Source organism: Mus musculus, chromosome 17 (assembly GCF_000001635.26).
Source record: "Mus musculus strain C57BL/6J chromosome 17, GRCm38.p6 C57BL/6J".
In the NCBI taxonomy this organism is placed as follows: domain Eukaryota; kingdom Metazoa; phylum Chordata; class Mammalia; order Rodentia; family Muridae; genus Mus; species Mus musculus.
Genome location: NC_000083.6, coordinates 24587498 through 24608827, shown reverse-complemented (window position 1 = coordinate 24608827; position 21330 = coordinate 24587498). Strand labels below are relative to the sequence as shown.

The window sequence follows — 21330 nt, the reverse complement described above, 5'->3', positions numbered from 1 at the left end:
ACAGTTTGGCCTCCCTGGAGAACATGGGTCTTAACACTTCTGATGCCTGCTTAGTGCTTTGCTATCTGCTCTAGGATAGTCCGTCCATTCCTTTTCTTTCTGCTCATAAGCCTGCCTGCCATCCCCAGCCTCTGCCCCATGCCTAGACTGGCTCTTTTTTAGCCTTCTCTCTCCTCTTAGAACACATGGATTTTGCCAATTTAACCTGCTTTGTCCCTCCCTTATCAGAACTCGCAGAAGTTCGGGGCATTGTACTGGTCCCCTTTCCTACCTCCCTGTGTATCTGGGGCACACAGGGATGTTGAGATACTAGACAGCTGGGTCAGCACTTGGTGGGCATGGCCAGGGTGGAAAGGCAATGCTGTGAGGGCCACAGGAACTTGGTTTTGCTTACTACCCTGTAAAGATTCTTAGCATGTTTGCAGCTCATGACTCACACGGCTGCAGGTCATAGGCTAGGTTTGGTCTGGGAACCATAGGTCTCGTGTCCCTGAGATGGGGAGCTGAGACCCTGATTTCAAAGGTGATGTTTAGCTGGCTGTGGATAGCCGCCCTGACTTTTGGGACTGGAGCACAGTGTGCTGATGTCAGTCTGTAGCTGTGGCCTGGGCTCCCCTGATGGCTGTCCTTGTGTCACAGCTTTGGCCAGGCTGCCCCACCTCTACAGGAACTTTGCTGCAGAGCAGTATGCCAGCGTGTTTGCCATCTCCTTGCCATACACCAACCCCTCCAAGTAAGTCTGCTTGCCTGGGCCCCCCAAAGCCATGGCCCGGTCCCAGCCTCTTGAAGTATAGTCGGCTCCAAGCTTAAGAGTCTCTTGAGAAGCTGGGCGGTGTCGGGAGGCAGAGGCAGGCGGATATCTGAGTTCAAGGCCAGCCTGGTCTACAGAGTGAGTTCCAGGACAGCCAGGGCTACACTGAGAAATCCTGTCTCAAAAAACAACAACAACAAAAAGTCTCTTGAGCCTCATGATGGTTCCCCTGAAGCCAAGAGGAAGACCAGAGTATCTGTCTCTCCTTCCACCAGGTTCAACCAGTACATTGTGTGTCTGGCTCACCACGTCATAGCCATGTGGTTCATCAGGTGCCGACTGCCCTTTCGGAAGGATTTCGTCCCTTATATCACTAAGGTTAGTCCAAGGGACATGGGGGAGTGGGAAACGGCTGGAGCTCTGACCTAGGAGCTGGCTATACTGAACTGGCTACTGGGCTCAACCTGAGGTGGGCATGGGAAAAGAACTGCAGATTTGGTCTCGCATGGTCCCCCTCATGGCTTGTGTCTCTACCCCTACTCCAGGGTTTGCGTTCCAATGTCCTCCTGTCTTTTGATGATACCCCTGAGAAGGACAGTTTCAGAGCACGGAGCACCAGTCTTAATGAGAGACCCAAAAGGTTCGGGGGCTGCTGGGGATATACCTGATGTCAAGTGGGGTGGAACCCTGGGCTGTGACATGTGATTAGTGACCTAGGCCAGTGAACATGGGACTAGGAATGAAGGGGTGTCATCGTACATAGTGACCCGAGGCTCAGATGCCCTGGGCAGGACCTAAAAGGCTGCCGGTGCTTCCCTTTTGCTAGATTGGTTTATAGTCTCCAGCCCTGTGGCGCCTGTGCCAGCATCTTGGCCTCTCTGGGCCAGGATTACATACAGGGCTGGCCCTTACTGCACTGGAACACAAGTAAAAGATGGCAGCTATGCCTTGGGCCTGGCCAGGGAGAGCCCAGAGACATCTCCTTGGTCCCATGGTCTCTGGTTAGCCCAGCCTTTAGCCAGAGCCACCTCTCTTCCTCCAGAGCTTGCTCATCAGGGACACGCTCTTCACCATCACAGCTGCTTGTGCCAAACCTGAGAGCAGAGCTGTGCTGGCCCTCATTGTTCCATTTGCCCTGCCTCATTGCCCTGCCGCCCTGCCCGCCCCGCTTTCTGCGGGCTACCTCAGCTCTCCTTGGGTGGGATACGGCACTTTCCAGTGCAGCCTCTACTCAAGCCCCATGGTTGGGGCTGAAGAATGTCAGTTTGACCGTCCTTGGCCAGAGCCTTGTTCTCTCAGGGGCTTTGGGCCCCTCGGGAGCTTGTGTTAAGAAGTAGCCTTTGTCCACAGTGAGTTCCAGGGCCTGGCCTCAAGGCCTCTCTATGGGGTAAGCGGGGCTATCTGGTCTGCCTAGCCTGGAATCTGCCGTGCCGGGCGATCCACATTTAATTTGCACTGATGTCTTTTGTTTTGGTGTCATGCGTGAAACCTTACTTTTTTTTCTCAGTCGCATTTACAAGCTGTATTTTTATGCATTTTTGTTTTCTGTTTCTCCCTCTGCTCACTGTCCTTTGGCATGGTTCTGTTGTTCATCTCACCCGCGGGACCTCTCCATCTTGACCCTGTGGCCTGGGACCTTTCCTCCTCACCCCTCCAATGGCTTGTTCTCCCATTCCTGGGAGCTGGGCTCTCTGGGGCTTGGGGCTTCCTTCCTCGCCCGGTAGTTTGAGGATAGCCAGAGCCCCCAAACAAGGCCTGAATAACTCTCCACCTGTGAAAGAATTCAAAGAGAGCTGTGCAGCCGAGGCCTTCCGGTGCCGCAGCATCAGTGTATCTGAACATGTGGTCCGCAGGTAGTGGGGCTGTGTCGGGTGGGGGGCACGGACCTGGAGCTTGGCCCCGTGAGCACCCGGGTGGTGGTGCATGGGGCTGCATGCATGACCTCCTCGCCTGCTGGCAGCAGCTCTCCCTGACAAGAGCCGGAGGACAACCTGGCCCCAGCCTAGCAGAGCCTGGTGGCAAAGGGTGGGAAGGTTGCATTCTGTCCAAGCCCTGATAGCACAATTGGCTGCACAGCCTCCTCAGAGATCATCCTCCAAGCCCTGACTAGAGCTAGAGTAGCTGCCCTGAGAACATTGGGAGCCAGTGTCAGCCCCTCAGGTTGGTACCACAGAGGAGAGGCCACGAGCTTTGCAGATCCAAGTTGCTCCTGTGCAGGTGGCACACACACACTACCCTAAGTTCGGCATCGCATTCTGCAGGGCAGATTTTCTTCTTGGGCTTCATTCTAAGAGGAACTCGAGGCTTTTGCATAGGGATCTGGGGTGGAGGCCAGCCTGGAGGGGTGGGGGTGATGCTGGGCCCCAGAGGTAGCTAGCATCTTTCTGTGAATTGTGTCTGTCTAGTGATAGGGCATCTTTCCCTCACCTTCCAGCCCTTCCTGGGTGTGGCTTCAGTCACCCTGAGATCTAGCCCCGTGTGAGTGCCTGCCTTGGGTTTCTACCTCTGTATGGCTTCTGAGAGCTGGGGACAGTGAGTGCCCAGTAGAACCCCAATCACCTCTTTCTTTCTGGTAGACTCCTTATAACCAAAACGTGGCTAAAGAGCTCAGAATCAAACCTAGAAAAGGCCTTCCTCTGGTTCCTGGGCATGAGTGGAACTTGACCAGTTACTCCAGTTCACTCAGCCTGTCCTTGCTAGGAGGTGGCCCTGTGGGCAGAATGCAATCTTGCTCTGTCCTCCTGTGGTCTCTGAAGTCTGCATGACTAAGCTGTGGGCTGCAGCCATGGCTGACTCCTGTGTGCTTTGGGGAGAGGATGTTCTGTCTTCCCATTCTCTCAGCTATGCTCCAGACAGCGGGCTCTGCTGTGAGGCTCCTGCCTCCCTTCCTCTCTGGGATGACGTGGTCCACAGGGCTTGTGAGGTTGTAGCTCCATTAGCCACTGTGACCTGGGCCTGGTGGGCTTTCTGAGCAAGGCCATCTTGGCCATGCATGCATTGAGCTTTGGCTCCTGGTGGTAGGTGACTCGGCATGGTCCTTCCCTTAGTCCTGACCTCAAACCTAGGCATGGTTTCTCCCTCTAGCAGAATACAGACATCCCTTACGAGCGCCAGCCTGGGGTCTGCGGATGAGAACTCTATGGCCCAGGCTGATGACAACTTGAAGAATCTCCACTTGGAGCTCACAGAAACATGTCTGGACATGATGGCCCGATATGTGTTCTCCAATTTCACTGCAGTCCCCAAGAGGTGTGAGGGCCTCCAGGACTGGGGTGGGTGGGGCAGCTGTCTACTTGTTCTCTGTGGCTGAACTGGATGCCCAGGGTGGCAGCTGCTCTGGGTTCCTGAGGTCCTGCTGGCCTTCAGGAGCTGAGAGCCTGCACATACAAGCAGGAGATAGACACTCTTACTCTTTTAGGTCCCCTGTGGGAGAGTTCCTCCTGGCAGGGGGTAGGACCAAAACCTGGCTGGTTGGAAACAAGCTTGTCACTGTGACAACAAGTGTGGGAACTGGTACACGGTCGCTGCTGGGCCTGGACTCTGGGGACCTGCAGGGTGGCTCGGATTCAAGGTGACTGTCCCTCCCTTCTGGGTATACTGTGCTCCTAGAAACCCTGGGGGACCATGGTTGACTCTGTATGGTCACTTCTGTCCTTAGCTCTGATCCTAGCACACATGTGAGGCAGACAAAGGAAGCACCGGCCAAACTGGAGTCCCAGGCTGGGCAGCAGGTGTCCCGTGGGGCCCGGGACCGGGTCCGCTCCATGTCAGGTAAGACTATACCCAAGCCATCTCCTGACACGTGCCCATTATCCCTCACCTACCTCTCAGTTTGCCCCAGTGTGCAGAAGAGCTGAAAGACTGTTGGCTAGCTTTGTGACTGGCCACTTCCTGATGACTCTTGGATGTGGTCTTTGTGGCATACCAGTCTGTGTATAGAGGCATGGTAACTCTGCTCATCGGGGAGCGAGGCTCCTGCAGTTCAAGAGCCTGGAAGTCAGCTCACCCAGGGCACTCTCTGTTGTGATTGAGGAGTTGTGGGTCAGTGGGTGAGCATCGGGGCTCTTTGCTGCTTGGTTCACAGGAGGCCCCCACTCCTCCTCCTCCTCCTCTCCCTCCTCCTCCTCCTCTTCTTCCTCCTCCTCCTCTTCTTCCTCCTCTTCCTCCTTTCTCTTTCTCTTCCTTCTTCCTCCTTCCTTTTCCTGTTCTTTTGTTTTCTTTTTTGTTTGTTTGTTTTGTTTTGTTTTTCTTAAGACAGAGTTTCTTTGTGTAGCCTTGGCTGTCTTAGAATTTGCTCTGTAGACCAGGCTGGCCTTGAACTCACAAAGATCCACCTGCCTTTGCCTCCCCAGTGCTGGGATTAAAGACATGCACCAATACTGCCTGGTTTTTTGTTTTGTTTTGTTTTGTTTTGTTTTTTAACTTTTTAGTGACTTATTTATTTTTATTTTATGTGCATTGGTGTTCTCCCTGCATGTGGGTCTGTGTGAGGGTGTCAGGTCTCCTGGAACTGGAATTAAATATAATTGTAAATTGCCATGTGGGTGCTGGGAATTGAACCTGGGTCCTCTCAAAGAACATCCAATGTTCTTAACCACTGAGCCATCTCTCTGAGGCTACCACTCTTGAAGGGCCAAACCCAGGGCCTGGGGCTGTCCTGTTTCAGCTTTCCTTGGGCATGGGCCAGGTGCTTCCAGACTGGCTGGACTTTGTGTCTGCTCTGTGCTGGAGACTTTACTGGGCAAGTGGTCACCAATTCTAAACTCCCTTGTTTTTAGGGGGCCATGGCCTTCGAGTTGGTGTCCTGGATACTTCAGCTCCCTATTCCCCAGGTGGCTCTGCTTCTCTGGGACCACAGACGGCGGTGGCAGCGAAGCCCGAGAAGCCCCCTGCAGGAGCCCAGCTTCCAACAGCAGAGAAGACGAATCTGGCAGCCTATGTGCCTTTGTTAACCCAGGGCTGGGCAGAAATCTTAGTCCGCAGACCCACAGGTACTGAGAGAGCAGGCAGCCTGGAGAGTGCCCAGTGGTCTTCAGAGCATAGGGGCATTGAGACATTCGCTCTGAGGCTGCTCTTCAGAGGGGTGGTGGCTGAGGCACTTGCAAAAGTGCCAAACAGGGCAGCTCACACTTCAGACATTTAGTCTCCGGGTGTAGAAGACCAGAAGATGAGACTGAATGTGGGCAGGGCAGATTCCTTCTGAGTCCTGAGCCTGCAGGTGGCTCGCGTCTCTCTGCCCTTGTGCTTGAGCCCATACCCTTTATTATGTGCACACAGGCTTTAGACAGGGCCAACTTTCATACCCTTTATTATGTGCACACAGGCATTGACAGGGCCAACTTTCATACCCTTTATTATGTGCACACAGGCATTAGACAGGACCAACTTTCAGGTAGTCTCATTTGACCTTGTTAACTTCTTTACCATTTCCACAGTCATGTTCTGAGGTCCTCTCTGAGCTTAGCATATGAATTTAGCTTGCAGCAGGGGCATGCCAGTCACCAAGAGGGGCTTAACAAAGACCCTAAGCCCAGGAATAGTCGTGGGTGCCGTGTGGATGTGGTACAAGGAGAAGGCTCTGGGCGCCAGGCTGTCTGAGGAGCCCCAGCCCTGAGGTGTGTCTGAGCCTGGCCTGCCTGGCCTCAGTCTAGTGCTGCTCTGAACCGACACAGGGTGTGAGTGGGTATAGGCTGTTGGTGATAGTGCTAAGAGTGGGGCATGACTGGGAGGTATGGCCTACAGCTTAGGTACCACCCACCCCACCCCACCCCACCCCCAGGAAACACCAGCTGGCTGATGAGCTTGGAGAACCCGCTCAGCCCCTTCTCCTCAGACATCAACAACATGCCCCTGCAAGAGCTGTCCAATGCCCTTATGGCTGCTGAACGTTTCAAGGAGCACCGGGACACGGCCCTGTACAAGTCATTGTCAGTGCCAGCGGCTGGCACCGCCAAGCCTCCTACTCTCCCACGCTCTAATACAGGTGAGCACAGAGCATGCATGGGTAGCCGAGCTCAGATGCCCAGTCTGACTGCAGCAAGGCTTCCTCTATCGAGGCCTCTCACGTGTAGTTTTCAGGGTGTTTGGGGAAGATACTAGTGTTCTGGTCCCTAAAGTTTAGGAGCAGGCTCATGCCTGCTGAAGAACTCTCTTCCTTGGAGACTGGTACCTGCTGCCACCATCAGGACGCTGCTGAAGGTTGGCAGTGTCTGGATGGAGCTCTCTGGAGCCTTTGACGGCACTTCCATGACGGGCTTGGCCTGGGGTGAGAAGGCACTGTGGGCAGCTGAGCACACCCTGGGCCTGGGGTGGGATGCCTGAGCCTGCCTGCCTGCCTGGGTGCTCCCGGCCTGCCAACCCTGCCCAGCTAGGCCCTTAATCACATGTGACCACAGATGGCACTTGGAGGCTGAGGACATCCATATGTCAGCAGCTGGCCAGCAGTAACCTCCCAAAGGCTGTGCATGCAGTTTGGAGAGCTGGGAGCCCTGTGTGCCGGCCCTGGCCGCCGCTGGTCCTCCCCTCTGTCCTCTCCAGGCCCGGGGCTATGCCCGTCCTCTCTGCTCGGCCTTGTGCAGTCTCTGCCGCTGACGAGGCTACTCGCGTGGTTCCCTTGCAGTGGCTTCTTTCTCCTCCCTGTACCAGCCCAGCTGCCAAGGACAGCTGCACAGGAGCGTTTCCTGGGCAGGTATTGGCGCGTCCCTGCGAGGAAACCATGTGCTCTGCCTCATAGATGCTGTTCTCCTCGCCCCCCCCCCCCATCTGCTCACCTTTCCATGGCTGGCTGGGCCTCTCATCGCCCTTGGGGAGTAGGGTCCTGGCTGACATGAGGACATCTTGTGTAGGACACCTGTGCTTAGCCCATGGGGACCCTTTGACACGTGTCCTGAGCTGAGCTCTGCTTCTGAGCTATTGTGGCCTCTGGCTGATGGGTTGGGTAGGTCTCCTTTTTCCCTGTGGGTGGCAGCTGTTGGGGTTGAGCCTGGCCCTAGGGCCCAGGTGAGCCCCTTTCCTGGCTACTGATGATCTGATTGTTTTGTGCATCTCCTTTCGTCATAGCAGTTCTCTCATGTGTACTGGAGCCAGTTTTGGAAGGGCATTGTATACATGGCTGCTGGGGTGTGGGCAGTTGCTAGGGGAGGTGTCAGTCAGGCTGCACTGACCCTTGATTGCTTCTTACACATCCCCTGCCCTGGCATGCTCTGCCCAGGGACTTCATCCCTCCCCTCAAGTACCACACTTGAAGCTTCTGTTTTCAGAGTAGGTTGCAAGTCTACATATGGGGACATCCTGTCAGCTTCTTTCTGAGGTCCAAAGCCAGAGCTGGCTTCAGGCCCTGCACCCCTCCCATGCTGGAGCCCTGTTCTCCTCCTTGCCTTGCTAGTGATGCAGGGGTGGGTGGAGCTGCTGCACACTGGCCTGCTGGAGGTGTTAGAGCCAGGGCTCCCCAGGCCTGCAGAGTTCATCTCAGCCTGCTCCAGTGGCAGCGGGCAGAGGGTGGACAGCTCTGCAGGCGCTGCCCTTCCAGCAGGGAGAAGCTGGTGTTCTGAGGTCACATGAGCGTCCGCCCTGCCCAGCACACAGCAAGCTTCCCTGTCTGTGTCCTCCCAGACTCAGCCATGGTCCTTGAGGAGGGAAGTCCAGGAGAGACTCAGGTGCCAGTGGAGCCCCCCGAATTGGAGGATTTCGAGGCGGCGTTAGGTACAGACAGGCACTGCCAGCGGCCTGACACCTACAGCCGGGTGAGCATCATGGGAGCCATAGGGAAAGCTGGGGCAGGCAGCAGCGTCTAACTCAGACCTCCTGGCTCTGTACTGACTTGCTGTGTGAGCTGGATAGGCCTTCCCCCCATGTCGCTTCTGCTCCCACCCTCTGGGTCTCTCACCCTCTATCTGGGTGGCATTTATTGTGGTCTTTTTCAGTTTGTCAGAATCGGGATGGCAGGTGCTGCCAGAGGCCTGAAGGGGAAGCCAGAGGCCCTAATGTTTCAGTGCCTCCTAACAGTGTTTCTTCCAAATTGTCTTTGCAGTCATCCTCAGCATCTAGCCAGGAAGAAAAGTCCCATTTGGAGGAGCTTGCTGCAGGGGGTATCCCCATTGAGCGGGCCATCTCCTCTGAGGGGGCTCGGCCTGCCGTGGACCTCTCCTTCCAACCCTCACAGCCTTTGAGCAAGTCTAGCTCTTCTCCGGAGTTGCAGACCTTACAGGACATCCTTGGAGACCTAGGGGACAAGATTGATATTGGACGGCTGAGTCCTGAGGCTAAGGTCCGGTCCCAGTCAGGGATCCTGGATGGGGAAGCAGCTACCTGGTCAGCTACGGGTGAAGAGAGCCGTATCACAGTCCCACCTGAAGGTCCTCTGCCTTCCAGTTCTCCCCGCTCCCCCAGTGGCCTCCGGCCCCGAGGCTATACCATCTCTGATTCCGCTCCATCACGAAGGGGAAAGAGGGTAGAAAGGGATAACTTCAAGAGCAGAGCTGCGGCCTCCAGTGCTGAGAAGGTGCCAGGCATCAACCCTAGGTGGGCACAAATCCCAGGTTGCTACCAACTCCAGGGGATACACTTTCTTCTTGGCTGGAGCTCCCATACACTGCACGGGAGAACAGGCAGTCATGAATTGTGTCTTCCTGTAGCTGGTGGGAGCCATAAGGAGGGTGGGTCCTTGGCCGTAGAGTTTAGGTCCTGCCATCGGCCCCGCCCTGACCAATGCTTTCTCTGTAGCTTTGTGTTCCTACAGCTCTACCATTCGCCCTTTTTTGGTGATGAGTCCAATAAGCCCATCCTATTGCCCAATGAGGTAGGCCGGCCTTCTCTCTGCCACAGTAGGGGTGGGGTCACAGAGGGTCTGTCCCCTCTTGGGTGGAGACAATCATCCTGAGGACTGGTGCTATGTAGCTGTCTGGGTTGGTGGCTGGTGGCAGGGTAGTGTCTGCCCTGAACTCACATAGACTCTGTGTGCCTGCAGTCCTTTGAACGGTCAGTACAGCTGCTTGACCAGATTCCATCCTATGACACTCACAAGATTGCTGTCCTGTATGTGGGAGAAGGCCAGGTAAGGCCCTGGGGTCAGCATAGGACTACTGAGGCTCAGCAGTAGGTCAGAGTTCAGTCTCTGATTCTTTGATACTTTGGAGGACTGGGAGCTTGTTGAGTCCTGAGCCAGAAACACAGCCATGACAGGCCAATGGGTTGATATGCAGAGCTGTGAGAACTGCAGGGTGCATACATGCAATAGCAGAGTTCTGAGGTCCCAGGATGGGCCACTGAATGAGTGTAGCTAAGTGGCAGGACAGAGGGTCATCATGGACAATCTCACAGCCCAATATATAAACATGAGCCATACTTTTCTTATGAGGTAGGGACCCTGGACTACTTTGAGCCACCGTTATTAATGCCGGCATTTTGAAAAGTATCCCTCTGCTGTGTAGTGCCTTGATGGAGTTAGGTGATCACTATCCTAGCGAGAGGAATAGGATTGGGTTTGGTTGCAAGGATATGAAGCAGTGCTAAGGTTCTGGGTATGTTGATTTTGCTAGCTGAATGTATTACGGGTAGAGAAGGGAGGGAGGCCAGGTGGCACCCAGGTCTATAGACTGGACAGCTGTAAGCATGACAGTATTGAGTGGGGGATGGCTTTCCATCCGTGCCGAGCCTGCCAGGTGACTCTGAACTGTTAACTATTCTCATTCCCTGGATTTCCCCACAGAGCAGCAGTGAGCTGGCCATCCTGTCAAATGAGCATGGCTCTTACAGGTACACGGAGTTTCTGACAGGCCTGGGTCGGCTTATTGAGCTCAAGGACTGCCAACCAGACAAGGTGTACTTAGGTGGACTGGATGTATGTGGCGAGGATGGACAGTTCACCTACTGCTGGCATGATGACATCATGCAAGGTGTGTACTCCTCTAGGTAGGCCTGCTTCCAAGCCCTGCCTCTGGAAAAAAATCAGGAAATCTGGAGGGATACAGAGGTCTGAGCCTGGGCCCTAAAGTCCAGCATTTGGTGTCCTGTCCTGGCACCCAGTCCAGTGTCACCCACTCTACAGCTGTTTTCCACATTGCCACCCTGATGCCCACCAAGGATGTGGACAAGCACCGCTGTGACAAGAAACGGCACCTGGGCAATGACTTTGTTTCTATCATCTACAATGATTCTGGTGAGGACTTCAAACTGGGCACCATTAAGGTGAGTGAGATTTCCATGTGCGATTGCCTAGGCAATGGCTGTGCTCTGCCACTGCCATCACCAGACTCAGCAGCAGCCCAGGCGGTCTACAAAAATGCCTGCTGATGTATTTTGAAGTGGCCTTGAGTGTCTTGGGAGGGTACACTTTTGGGAGCCCCATGCACTGGGACAGGCTATCAGAGACACAGGAGACATGATCACAAAACCTTCCTTCATATATAGGATGAGCTGTGGCCCTCAAGACTAACTAGGTGAATATGTCCTGGTGGGTGTACAGTGCTCAACAGGAGTGTACTGTCTGCTTACAGTGGCTTTTAAGGGTCCTTGTTGGACACATTGTAGCACACTTGGGTCTGCACGTATCACAACTGAGAGGAGATGAGGCAGGGCTCTGGGAAGCTAGTGTAAGGGCCCATGGGCAGTATCGTCCTGGGAGAACACCCTCAGCTCTGTCCTTAGGCACAGTCGGAAGCCTGCAAGGCAGGGTGTATGTTTTATGCTAAACACATAAACCTGCATGTTTAGCCAGAGATGTCAAAGGCAAGTGGGGAAGCAGCGTGGCCTTCAGCACATGCTCATGCCGGGTGACTTTCCTCTCCTTTGGGCAGGGCCAGTTCAACTTTGTCCATGTGATCATCACACCGCTGGACTACAAGTGCAACCTATTGACCCTGCAGTGCAGGAAAGGTGAGGCCCAGGCTGGGTAGGGTGGCAGTTTTGGCCTGAGCTGGGTATGAGCATTGTGTCTCCACAGACATGGAAGGCCTCGTGGACACCAGTGTGGCCAAGATTGTGTCTGACCGCAACCTGTCCTTTGTGGCCCGACAGATGGCCCTGCATGCAAATGTGAGTGGTGGCGGCAGCCTGGGGAGATAGTCGTGTGGGCGCTCCCTGTTGTGATGGAGCTCACTGTCACCATCCTGCTCTGTCACCTCCAGATGGCCTCACAGGTACACCACAGCCGATCCAACCCCACTGACATCTATCCCTCCAAGTGGATCGCAAGACTCCGCCACATTAAGCGTCTCCGCCAGAGGGTAGGGAGGACAGGCTTCAGAGATGCGATGTCTGAGTCTGGTTGAACAGAACTTCCGGACTCACTGCCAGAGCTTTCTCTCTCTCTAGATCCGTGAAGAGGTGCACTATTCCAACCCAAGCTTGCCTCTGATGCACCCTCCAGCCCACACCAAAGCCCCAGCTCAAGCCCCTGAGGCTACACCCACCTATGAAACAGGCCAGCGGAAGCGCCTCATTTCCTCCGTGGATGACTTCACAGAGTTTGTGTGAGGCCAGCAGATCCATGACTAGAGTCCTGTGGCCAGCCATGTAGCTATCCTGACTGTACTCCTACATGAAATAAACTGCACACGCACATCTGGCCCGTGGAGTTCAGAGAGCAGCACAGACAGCAGTCAGACAGCTTCTTTATTTGACTTTGTCTTGTCTGTTTGGGGTTGGGGCAGAATCCAGGCTAGAGCTGCAGATGAGCCCACAGAAGCAGGCAGGTGCCATCACATACATTCTCTTTCCCCCACCCGCCATGGGGGCAAGCCCCATTGGTGGGCTTGTCCAGTAACTTCTTGGCATCTTTCATCCCACAGTAGTCCTGCCCTTGCTCAGATCTGAAACCAGCAGATCTGCGTGCTGCCTGGCCCCAGACAAGGGAGGAAAACAAGGCCACGGTGGCCCCAATTGCTGTCCAGCACCTGCCCGAGGCCAGACTCGGATCCAGTAATAGCTGCAGCTTCCCCTGTACCCCTGCCCTGGGTAACAATGGACCCATTTTCAGCCCAAGTAGAAAATACTGACATACAAAAATATATACATTTTAACCCCATATAAATTATTGATGGTGGACATAGAAAGCAGATGGTAGCTAGAGGGCAAGTATGCTGCAGAAACAAGAGAGGTAATAACTTAGGGGACGGATAAAGGAGAAGTGTAGCTTAGCCCTCCCTCCAGCTTAGATTTTTAGCAAGAGGAGATGGCCACCTAGGGGTAGAGCTGGGCGCAGCCCGCTGAACCTGAGGACTTGGGGGGAGGGGGGGCGAATAAATTAGCATCTTGGAGGCTGGGTACTCACTTGGTCCAATACTGCTGTGTCCTCCTGTGGGGAGGGGACCCTGGGTCCTGGCTGGCCACACAGCCTTTTTAAAGTGCAGAAGCCCCATATGTGGACAGGTAAGGAAGGCAGCAATACCTGTACCCAAAAGAACTGGCATGCAGCCGTTCTGCCTGGCCCAACCTAGAGGGCAGCAGAAGGTAATACTGAGTGGTGTCCACCCTGGCTCTGAGAGGCCAGTGTGAAGCTCAGGCATTCCCAGGGAAGGGAATGGCCAAGACCCCTAGGGCCTAAGTGCTGCTGGGGTGGACCTTGTTATTAGGCCACAGGGACACCCTGTTGGGGCCTACAGTCTGATCCAGCCCCTGACTGGCCCGAGAAAGGCGGCTGGGCAAAGCTGGCTGAGAGCCTGGGAAGCAGCCAGGGGAGGGAGAGGAAGGAGGTCCATTGTGCCCATGGCCTTGAAGGCTCTGGAGTTGTTGCTCCAGCTGGTAGACGTCCTCTGTGGCCTGGTTGAGTCGGTCAAACTGGACAAGCAGACTTTCAAACACAGCATGGAGGCGAGAGGGCTCTGGTTCCAGCTTCAGCGTCGAGCGGCTTAAGCTGGCGCTCGGCCCGTCTGGTTGGCTGGACGAGGTGGATGGGTGTGAAGCTTCTGAGCCTGAGCTAGGTGGGAGCACAACTGGGGATGACTTGGAGCCCCTGGATGAGCGGGAAGGCAGTGGATCCATTCCTTCAAAGCGGACTTTGTGGCGGAACTGGGGGCGGCACAGGGGCTCGGTCAGTCCGGCTGCACCCTGGGCTCGCGAGACCCAGGGTGTGTCCCTCTCCCCCCCACTGGGCCGTACCCACCTCCTTGACCTTGCTGAAGCCCATCCAGAGCCGAAGCCTACGCAGGAAAAGCTCCACCATCTCATAGTCCTGGGGTTCCCATGCTGGGCGGTAGAGCTCGCCACGCAAGGCGTGGTACCGCCAACGCAGGAGGATAGCCCCTAACCTCAGGGCACCCCACACTCGCAGAGCCCAGAGCCCCACACACAGCAGAGGGGACAGGTACCAGGACTCTGAAGGGCACAGAGTGGGGACCCTCGCCCCAGGGCACAGCACCAGGAAGGCACGGGCCATGTTGTAGAGAGTGTCAGCACCAGAGGAAATAAGCTATGGAAAAAGAGATGCAGGTGAAGGCATAGCCTGGGGGAGGCCCTTCCCTGGGATACCACAAACAGCGACCTACCAGGATGGCCATCTGTGCATAGGCCACACCAAGCAGCACCAGGCCCAAGGTGGCTCCCATGAGCTCGGGCAAGGCCCGACACAATGTCTTGCCAAAAACAGACCACTGGCGCACAAACCGCAGCTGCTGGGCAGCCTGTGGATAGGAGGCAGTCAGCTTTCTCCCCAGCCATGGCAGTCTGATCCTAGTCACCACCAGACCCCACCTTTGACCTCACCTTGACCAAAAGCAGGAAGAGTAGTGAAGCTGCCAGGCCACGGGCCACAGAGCCCAGCTGAGCCACTTGGTCGAAGCTAGTGAAGTGGCGTGGATGGTCCTGCACAAAATGGGTCCACTGGCGATCAGCAATGCCCAGCTGGGCCAGGCGTACAAGCCCTGTAGCTGCTGTCAGTATCACCAGTAGGCACCGTGCCCAGGTGTCAGGCCTTGCTGTGCACGCACACCCATCTTTGCGCCAGGTCTGCACCTCGGCCATGGAAAAGTATAGGGCAAACAGCAGCAAGCACACCTGGGGGTGGGGGGAGGAGGTTGAAAGGAGATACGTGACGGGTGTTGTCAAGTGTTCAGATTCCTGTGGGCATGATCAGGATCCCGAGGAAAGATGTCAAGTAGAAAGGCATACCGAGGTGAGCAGTGGTAGAGACAGGCCAGTGCTGAGTCGCCGTAACGCAAATGGGCGGACACTGAAGGCAGCCAGTGCATGGCCGGCTACAGGGAACTCGAGGCGCAGTGTAACAGCAGCATGGAGCCCCACAGCAGGGCTGTAGCGGGTGAGTTCTACAAACACTGCACGGCTCCTGCATGGAGGGTGCTGTCAGCATGAGGGGCCGTGTGCACAGGAGCATAGGATACAGGACACGGGAGACACCGGAGGGAGGGAGGGAGGGGCACAGGGGATTCAGGGCTAGGCATGGGGGCAGCAGGCTACAAGTGAGGCTCAGAGCCTGCCAAGGGAGTGGCTACTTTCCTACCCATTTCCCAACTCAGCACCCACCTGCTGTCAAGCCAGTTGTGCAGCTGCAGGAAGCCCAGTCGTGCACGGCTCTCCTCCAGACTCAGTCCTAACTCCTGTATGTAGCCCCCACTGTCATACACTGCACAGTAGCCCCAGTACCAGGCGCTGTGGAGACAGGGCAGGGTTGGAAACTCCCTAGTCCTGAGAGTATCTGATAGGCATGCCCCCAAGGGGGCCAGAAGATTCTCTGGAGAACGTCACCCAGGTGGGGCCTTAGGCTCTTGTTCTACTCACCCCAGCAGGTCCGGTGCAGAGTAGGCCCATGTCTCAGAGCCATTTTGCACCACACTCTGCCAGCCAATGCCATAGTCACTGGTGCTCAAGCTTCCTGCCGCTGAACACATGTGCTCCGAGCTAGAAGGGTCTGGGCAGAATGCTAGAAAGCAGAGAGCCAGGACTCAGGACATACCCAATGGGTGACTCGCTCTTCAACTGAGCGGAGGTCCTGTGCTGTGACCTCCCCAAATCTCCTAGCCAACCATGAGGCAATTATGATGTTATAAAAAAGCAAAAGAAGGGGCTGGAGAGATGGCTCTGCGATTAAGAGCACTGACTGCTTTTCTGAAGGTCCTGAGTTTAGATCCCAGCAACCACGTGGTGGCTCACAACCATCAGTAATGAGATTGGATGCGCTCTTCTGGTGTGTCTAAAGACAGCTGCAGTGTACTTACATGTAATAATAAATAAATCTTTTTTTAAAAAAGGCAACAGAAGAAAACTAACGAGGACAAAAGTTATACAGTTAAGTAGAGTTCAAATAGCTCAGCTGCAGGTTGCTAAGGAAGCAGAAGGATGACAGAGCATGGACCACCATCCCCAGCAGGGTGACAGAACATGGACCACCATCCCCAGCTTACCTTCCTGCAGTCGCACCTGCCGTAGCCGTGGAGGGCCCAGCTCAGGGCTAGACTGGTTCCCATGGACATAGGGCAAGAACACATGTGACATCCATGGCCAGAACTCATCAGACCTGCCAACAATAGTCAGTAACTGAGATCAAGGCTGTCAGGGTCCAGGAAGTGCTGCTGTAGCAGCAGGAAGGGATAAAGCTGGGCCCATGTTTCCCTACTTCTGGACTGATGTCATTTGGGACAGATAATTGCCCTGATATGCTGTGTACCACAGAAGACTAAGCAGTGTTCCAATTCCCTACCCATTGGGTATCCCAGCACATTTCTGATTCTGACCACCAAGCAGTATCTAGATCAGGCATCATTTGCTTCTCTGGGCCACACAGAGGTTTCCATTACACGGGTTCATTTTGTATGACATTGTGACATGTTGTTGTCTATAAAGATCATGCTTGAGAGCTATACAACTGAATTTAAACGGAATCAGAAATAAAAAATAACAACAACAGAAAAAAAAACCCATAAAACATCTCATGCTTTAAATAGAAAATGTATGATTCTGTGTTAGGACTCACTCATAGCTACCCCAGGTTACATGTGGCTCATGAATTGTAGGACACCCTTGATTCTAGACACTTCCAAATATTCCCTACAGGGTGGGATGGACTAAAGACAAAACAAAAGTGGGCATTGGTGGGCATAAGTGCCACCCTGTCCCAGTGCATGAATGTATGTGTCCTGAGTGTCCCTACCGGGTGATGGCCAGAAAGGCTTGGCTATCCAGCTCCTGCTTGATGGCGCTCTGCAGGCGATAGGCGTGACCATGGCAAGAAGCATCCCCATAGTTGGCCAGCAGCGTCACCAGTAAGAAAAGCATGTACACCAAGAGTCTCTGGGGGACAGGGATAGATGGCTGATCAGCTGATCCCATCCCACAGGGCTAGAGCATGGTTTTAAGACTACCCTTGTTGGGTGTCTATACTAAGGAATGGCAGTATCATCCTGTGGTCTTATAGTCCTATGGCTAATGAGCCTCTTGGGGGAAGACACACAGATGCTGTAAACTAAAATGGCTGTGCCTAGCACCCTATAAGCTAGGTGGGGGCAGGAATTTGAGTGTACATTGACACCAATAGGGGCAGCAGGTGACAGGTGGACAGGTAGTCCAAAGCCCTGACTATCCATTGGAGGTCAGGAGCAGGATAGACAAGGGGAAGTGAGGAGGGGCTGCTGGTGGCCGGGGCTTACCTTCAACATGTCATGGAGCCTCTTGACCTTTCGAGCTTCCTCCTTTGCCAAGAAGAGTGCAAAACCATGTGGGGGCCGCACACGGGGCACACGCTCACTTACAGGGGTTACAGCTGGGCTCTCTACCAGAGTGTCATCTTCATCAGGGTGAAGCCGCTTGGCCACAAGGGAGAAGTAGAGGGCTTCCAGCAGGACCTGGGATGGTAGCATGATCAGCTGGCAGGCACAAGACTGGTAGCCCCTCTCCTCCAGGAACCCTCTCACCTTAAGGGGCTCCCAGCCAAGAAAGGAGGCCAGGAAGCTGGAGCTGCTTGAGAGAAGCCACATGACACTCACGCTGGGAGGGAAGCTGGCACCAATCCACCCTGAAACTGCTACAGCTACAGCTACCAAGAGCAGGCTGAGCCCATGGGCCAGTGGGGCACACCAGGCAGGCAGCAGTCGCTTCTGAAAACCTTCCACCAGTCCTGGAGACACACAGACAACTGCATGGCTGCCAGCCCCAGAAGGCCTGAGAGGGATGTCCTGCTCTGTGTGAGTATACCTGTCCTGGAAAGCCTTGTCACCGGGGACTGTTCCCAACTGAGGCCCATGCTGGCTGGTCTCTCCTCCCCCACTGTCTGCAGTATCAGAGTTTCTGTTTTCTCTCCAGGAACACTGGACCTGCACAGGAAAGGCCATGAGTGTTGGCACATCCTCCGAGGAAGAAGCCACAGTGGTGTGAGTCTGCACTCATCTGGGAGCAGTTGCTTCAGCATCCTAGAGCCCTGAACCAGGAGATGTGATGCTGGGCTGCATGACATCACGGCCACTCTCCTTGCTTCCTGTACATACACCCACTGCCCAGGACCCAACTAAGGGACTACTAAGTCCATCGCTTACATGTTCTGTCCTGGCGTGACCCAGTGGCCCTTCTCCAACCTCATGCCAGCCACACAGGACTGTGTTCTAAACCCTGCATGTGCTCTCCAAGTCCTGCCTTGTAAAATGCTGCAGAGGTGCACACTCCTGTGTGCTTTGTGCTTTTAAAAAGCCAATCTTAGCCGGGCATGATGGCGCACGCCTTTAATCCCAGCACTCAGGAAGCAAGAGGCAAGCAGATTTCTGAGTTTGAGGCCAGCCTGGTCTACAAAGTGAGTTCCAGGACAACCAGGGCTACACAGAGAAACCCTGTCTTGAAAAACCAAAAAAAAAAAAAAAAAAAAAAAAAGAAAGAAAGAAAGAAAGAAAGAAAGAAACAGGGTCTCACTGTGTATTGGCTCACTGTGTAGACAAGACTGGCTTTTTTTTTTTTTTTTTTCGAAACAGGGTTTCTCTGTGTAGTCCTGGCTGTCCTGGAACTCACTTTGTAGACCAGGCTGGCCTCGAACTCAGAAATCCGCCTGCCTCTGCCTCCCAAGTGCTGGGATTAAAGGCGTGCGCCACAACCACCCGGTTGAAAACCTGTTTCAAAAACAAACGAACGAACAAGCAAACAAGGAAGCAAGTCTAAGAGGGCAAAAAGAAGACATGAGACTGCCATGCTGTCTGAGGGGACATTTCGATCCTTACTGGTACTTTCTGTGTCCCCAGGGCTCTTAATTACATGTCCCACACCAAGTGTTTACCTGCCACTGAGCCTTGCTAAATGTCTCTCGATTCTTGCCACTTAATGAGCAAGGTTTATCAAGGCAAGCACCCACAGAACAGCAAATAAATGGAAATGTTTTTTCTTTAAATTGACTTTGCTGCTGAACATCAAAGTCATAAAGCATTTAGCTAAGAGTTTAAAACTTGACATTTAATATCAGCATTCTCATCTAATGAGGAATAGGCACACTAACAGGCACACTACTTCTTACAATTCATCCAACCTGTGGCTGTCTACAGAGCACCTATGGAGACAAATACTGCTAAGATGCACAGAGCAGCAGGTTTTCACAGACTCAGTCAGCTGCATAAGCAAGCTGTTCCCCAGAGGCCTCCATCCCTGCTGAGGCTGACATGGGATGAGTGGAGTCACCAGGATGCTGACTGTCCTGTAAGCATGGAATATAAGGTAATGTGTGATAGAGTGAGAACATGAGGGAGCCAGGAAGGCAGGGTCAGAGAACTAAAGAGCTGGTAGAGTGCCCATAGAGCAGGCTGTACAGAGCCCAGAGAGCAGGTCCTAGCAGTGGTCCAGGCAGAAAAGGGCATGAGGCCGGGCAGTGGTGGCGCACGCCTTTGATCCCAGCACTTGGGAGGCAGAGGCAGGCGGATTTCTGAGTTCGAGGCCAGCCTGGTCTACAAAGTGAGTTCCAGGACAGCCAGGGCTACACAGAGAAACCCTGTCTTGAAAAAAAAAAAAAAAAAAAAAAAAGAAAAAGAAAAAGAAAAAAGAAAAAAGAAAAAAGAAAAAAAAAGAAACCCTGTCTCAAAACAAACAAAAGCAAAAACAAAACAAAAAAAAAGGAAAAGGGCATGAGATGGAAGGTACAGCTGGGAACACACGAGTCCCCGAATCTGGAAAGAAGCTTAGAGAATCTATTAATGAATGATGGCAAAGAGTCACACAGTACAGACTCCTGTCTCAGTTACCTAGTAGGGACAGAATCTCTCTGGGGGACTCGGCCCTGGGCTGTAGAAGAGCTTCTGGTGGGGAGCTGGTAGTGACTCTTAGATCACAGGAAATCCCATACCATGGTCAGTAATTCAGAGACATCTCCCTTTCTACATTCCAGTATAGTTCACACATCACTAATTTCTGGTGTTTGAAATTTAGAATGAGCTAGGTGGTGGTGGTGGTGGTGGTGGTGGTGGTGGTGGTGGTGGTGGTGGTGGTGGTACATGCCTTTAATCCCTGCACTCAGGAGACAGAGGGTGGTAGATCTGTGAGTTCAAGGCCAGCCTGGTCTACAGAGTGAATTTCAGAACAGTCAGGACTACACAAAGAAACTGTTTTGAAAAACAAAAACAAACAAAAAATTTAAGCAAAAATATAGATATTGACATAGATACAGATGAGAAAAAGAATATATAATTCTATGCAAACTCTTGTCACTGAATCAAGAAAACCAAGAAATCTGTTAATTTGTAAGCATTCAAATAGTTAAGTTTCAAAATGAAAATGAGGTATTTAAGAATATTTCCATGATTTCTCAATTTTGACTCCAAAATCAAAGTTCCTTTATGGCTATGCAGTAAGACCTTGCCTGAAAATACAAACCAAAATATCTCCCCAGACCAAGTCCTTGAGGTATACGTACGTGCTTGTCACCTCTTGTTTCTCAAATATCCCATGCCTCTGTCACTTCTCTAAAGGATGCTGGGTCCCTAAGGATCCTATGAACTTCCCTCTACAGAGAGGCCAAGCAACGCAGGCACAGTATCACACTGGTTTCAGTGCAGCCAGGGCCTCAGCGTCCTGAGGCAGGCACAGGGCCCCACGACACAGCTACCCCAAACACCCTGCCTCCTTCCAACCACGCCAGGCACTCACAGGCTAGTAAGCAGGTCTGTTTCTAGGAGGGTGTCCTGGGTAGGAACCAGGTTGTTGGCCCCATCAGCCAGTACCTGATGGATCAGGTCTTCATCTAGAGAGAACAAAGCATGTTGAAGTGGCATGACACTTGGTACCTTGAATTCCCCTAGAGCTCTGAAGCCATTCCTTCCCACCTCTGGCTCACCTGAGGCCGACAAGTATTTGGCAGGCAAGGAAGGGCTAACCAGAGAGGCACCATCTTCCTCTGAGCCCAACATGCAGCCAGGCCTGCCCTGGGTCAATCGCTGCAGTGTGCTGCTCACAACAGATGGGTCACTGAGCAGGTCTGGCCAACTAAGAGTACCCTCACTGGACGGCCAGCACACCAGGCTGTAGGCAACGTAGACATTGTTACCTGTACCTGGCCTAAGCCTAGTCACAGAGACACAGAAAGCATCACACAAAGACACCAGTGAGAGTTCCCAAAGACTCCCAAAACAGGACGAGCACATGCAGCCCACCATCCCAACACGGCCTGCCAG

At 53.6% G+C, this 21330-nt stretch overlaps 2 protein-coding genes across 49 annotated transcripts in view; one reads left to right on the top strand and one right to left on the bottom strand.

Annotated features, from left to right (window-relative positions):
• The window catches only part of Tsc2 (TSC complex subunit 2), a 36861-nt gene extending 23849 nt beyond the window's left edge, over positions 1-13012 (top strand). For 9 of the 26 annotated variants that reach the window (XM_030249646.1, XM_017317384.2, XM_017317386.2 and 6 more), the window contains exons 23-42: positions 640-733; positions 1027-1129; positions 1297-1391; positions 2476-2604; positions 3836-4000; positions 4170-4322; positions 4410-4522; positions 5530-5742; positions 6531-6734; positions 7371-7439; positions 8363-8493; positions 8781-9271; positions 9473-9548; positions 9717-9803; positions 10458-10644; positions 10797-10936; positions 11545-11623; positions 11691-11782; positions 11875-11973; positions 12062-12347. In XM_030249646.1, the coding sequence (XP_030105506.1) occupies positions 640-733; positions 1027-1129; positions 1297-1391; positions 2476-2604; positions 3836-4000; positions 4170-4322; positions 4410-4522; positions 5530-5742; positions 6531-6734; positions 7371-7439; positions 8363-8493; positions 8781-9271; positions 9473-9548; positions 9717-9803; positions 10458-10644; positions 10797-10936; positions 11545-11623; positions 11691-11782; positions 11875-11973; positions 12062-12223 (2882 nt within the window). In that variant the 3' untranslated portion in view covers positions 12224-12347. Of the gene's footprint in view, positions 1-639; positions 734-1026; positions 1130-1296; positions 1392-2475; positions 2605-3835; positions 4001-4169; positions 4323-4409; positions 4523-5529; positions 5743-6530; positions 6735-7370; positions 7440-8362; positions 8494-8780; positions 9272-9472; positions 9549-9716; positions 9804-10457; positions 10645-10774; positions 10937-11544; positions 11624-11690; positions 11974-12061 lie in introns of all 26 variants that reach the window. The other 17 variants (NM_001286714.1, NM_011647.3, NM_001286716.1 and 14 more) reach the window with 14 other exon arrangements.
• Positions 12314-21330, bottom strand: part of Pkd1 (polycystin 1, transient receptor poteintial channel interacting) — a 47826-nt gene continuing 38809 nt past the window's right edge. For 13 of the 23 annotated variants that reach the window (XM_006523834.3, XM_030249577.1, XM_030249584.1 and 10 more), the window contains 14 exons: positions 20994-21220; positions 20807-20900; positions 17891-18009; positions 17611-17813; positions 17347-17541; positions 16851-16990; positions 16105-16217; positions 15482-15623; positions 15227-15352; positions 14855-15029; positions 14450-14740; positions 14233-14367; positions 13851-14156; positions 12345-13756 (listed from right to left, as the gene is read on the bottom strand). In XM_006523834.3, the coding sequence (XP_006523897.1) occupies positions 13289-13756; positions 13851-14156; positions 14233-14367; positions 14450-14740; positions 14855-15029; positions 15227-15352; positions 15482-15623; positions 16105-16217; positions 16851-16990; positions 17347-17541; positions 17611-17813; positions 17891-18009; positions 20807-20900; positions 20994-21220 (2734 nt within the window). In that variant the 3' untranslated portion in view covers positions 12345-13288. Of the gene's footprint in view, positions 13757-13850; positions 14157-14232; positions 14368-14449; positions 14741-14854; positions 15030-15226; positions 15353-15481; positions 15624-16104; positions 16218-16850; positions 16991-17346; positions 17542-17610; positions 17814-17890; positions 18010-20806; positions 20901-20993; positions 21221-21330 lie in introns of all 23 variants that reach the window. The other 10 variants (XM_006523841.4, XM_006523842.4, XM_030249586.1 and 7 more) reach the window with 2 other exon arrangements.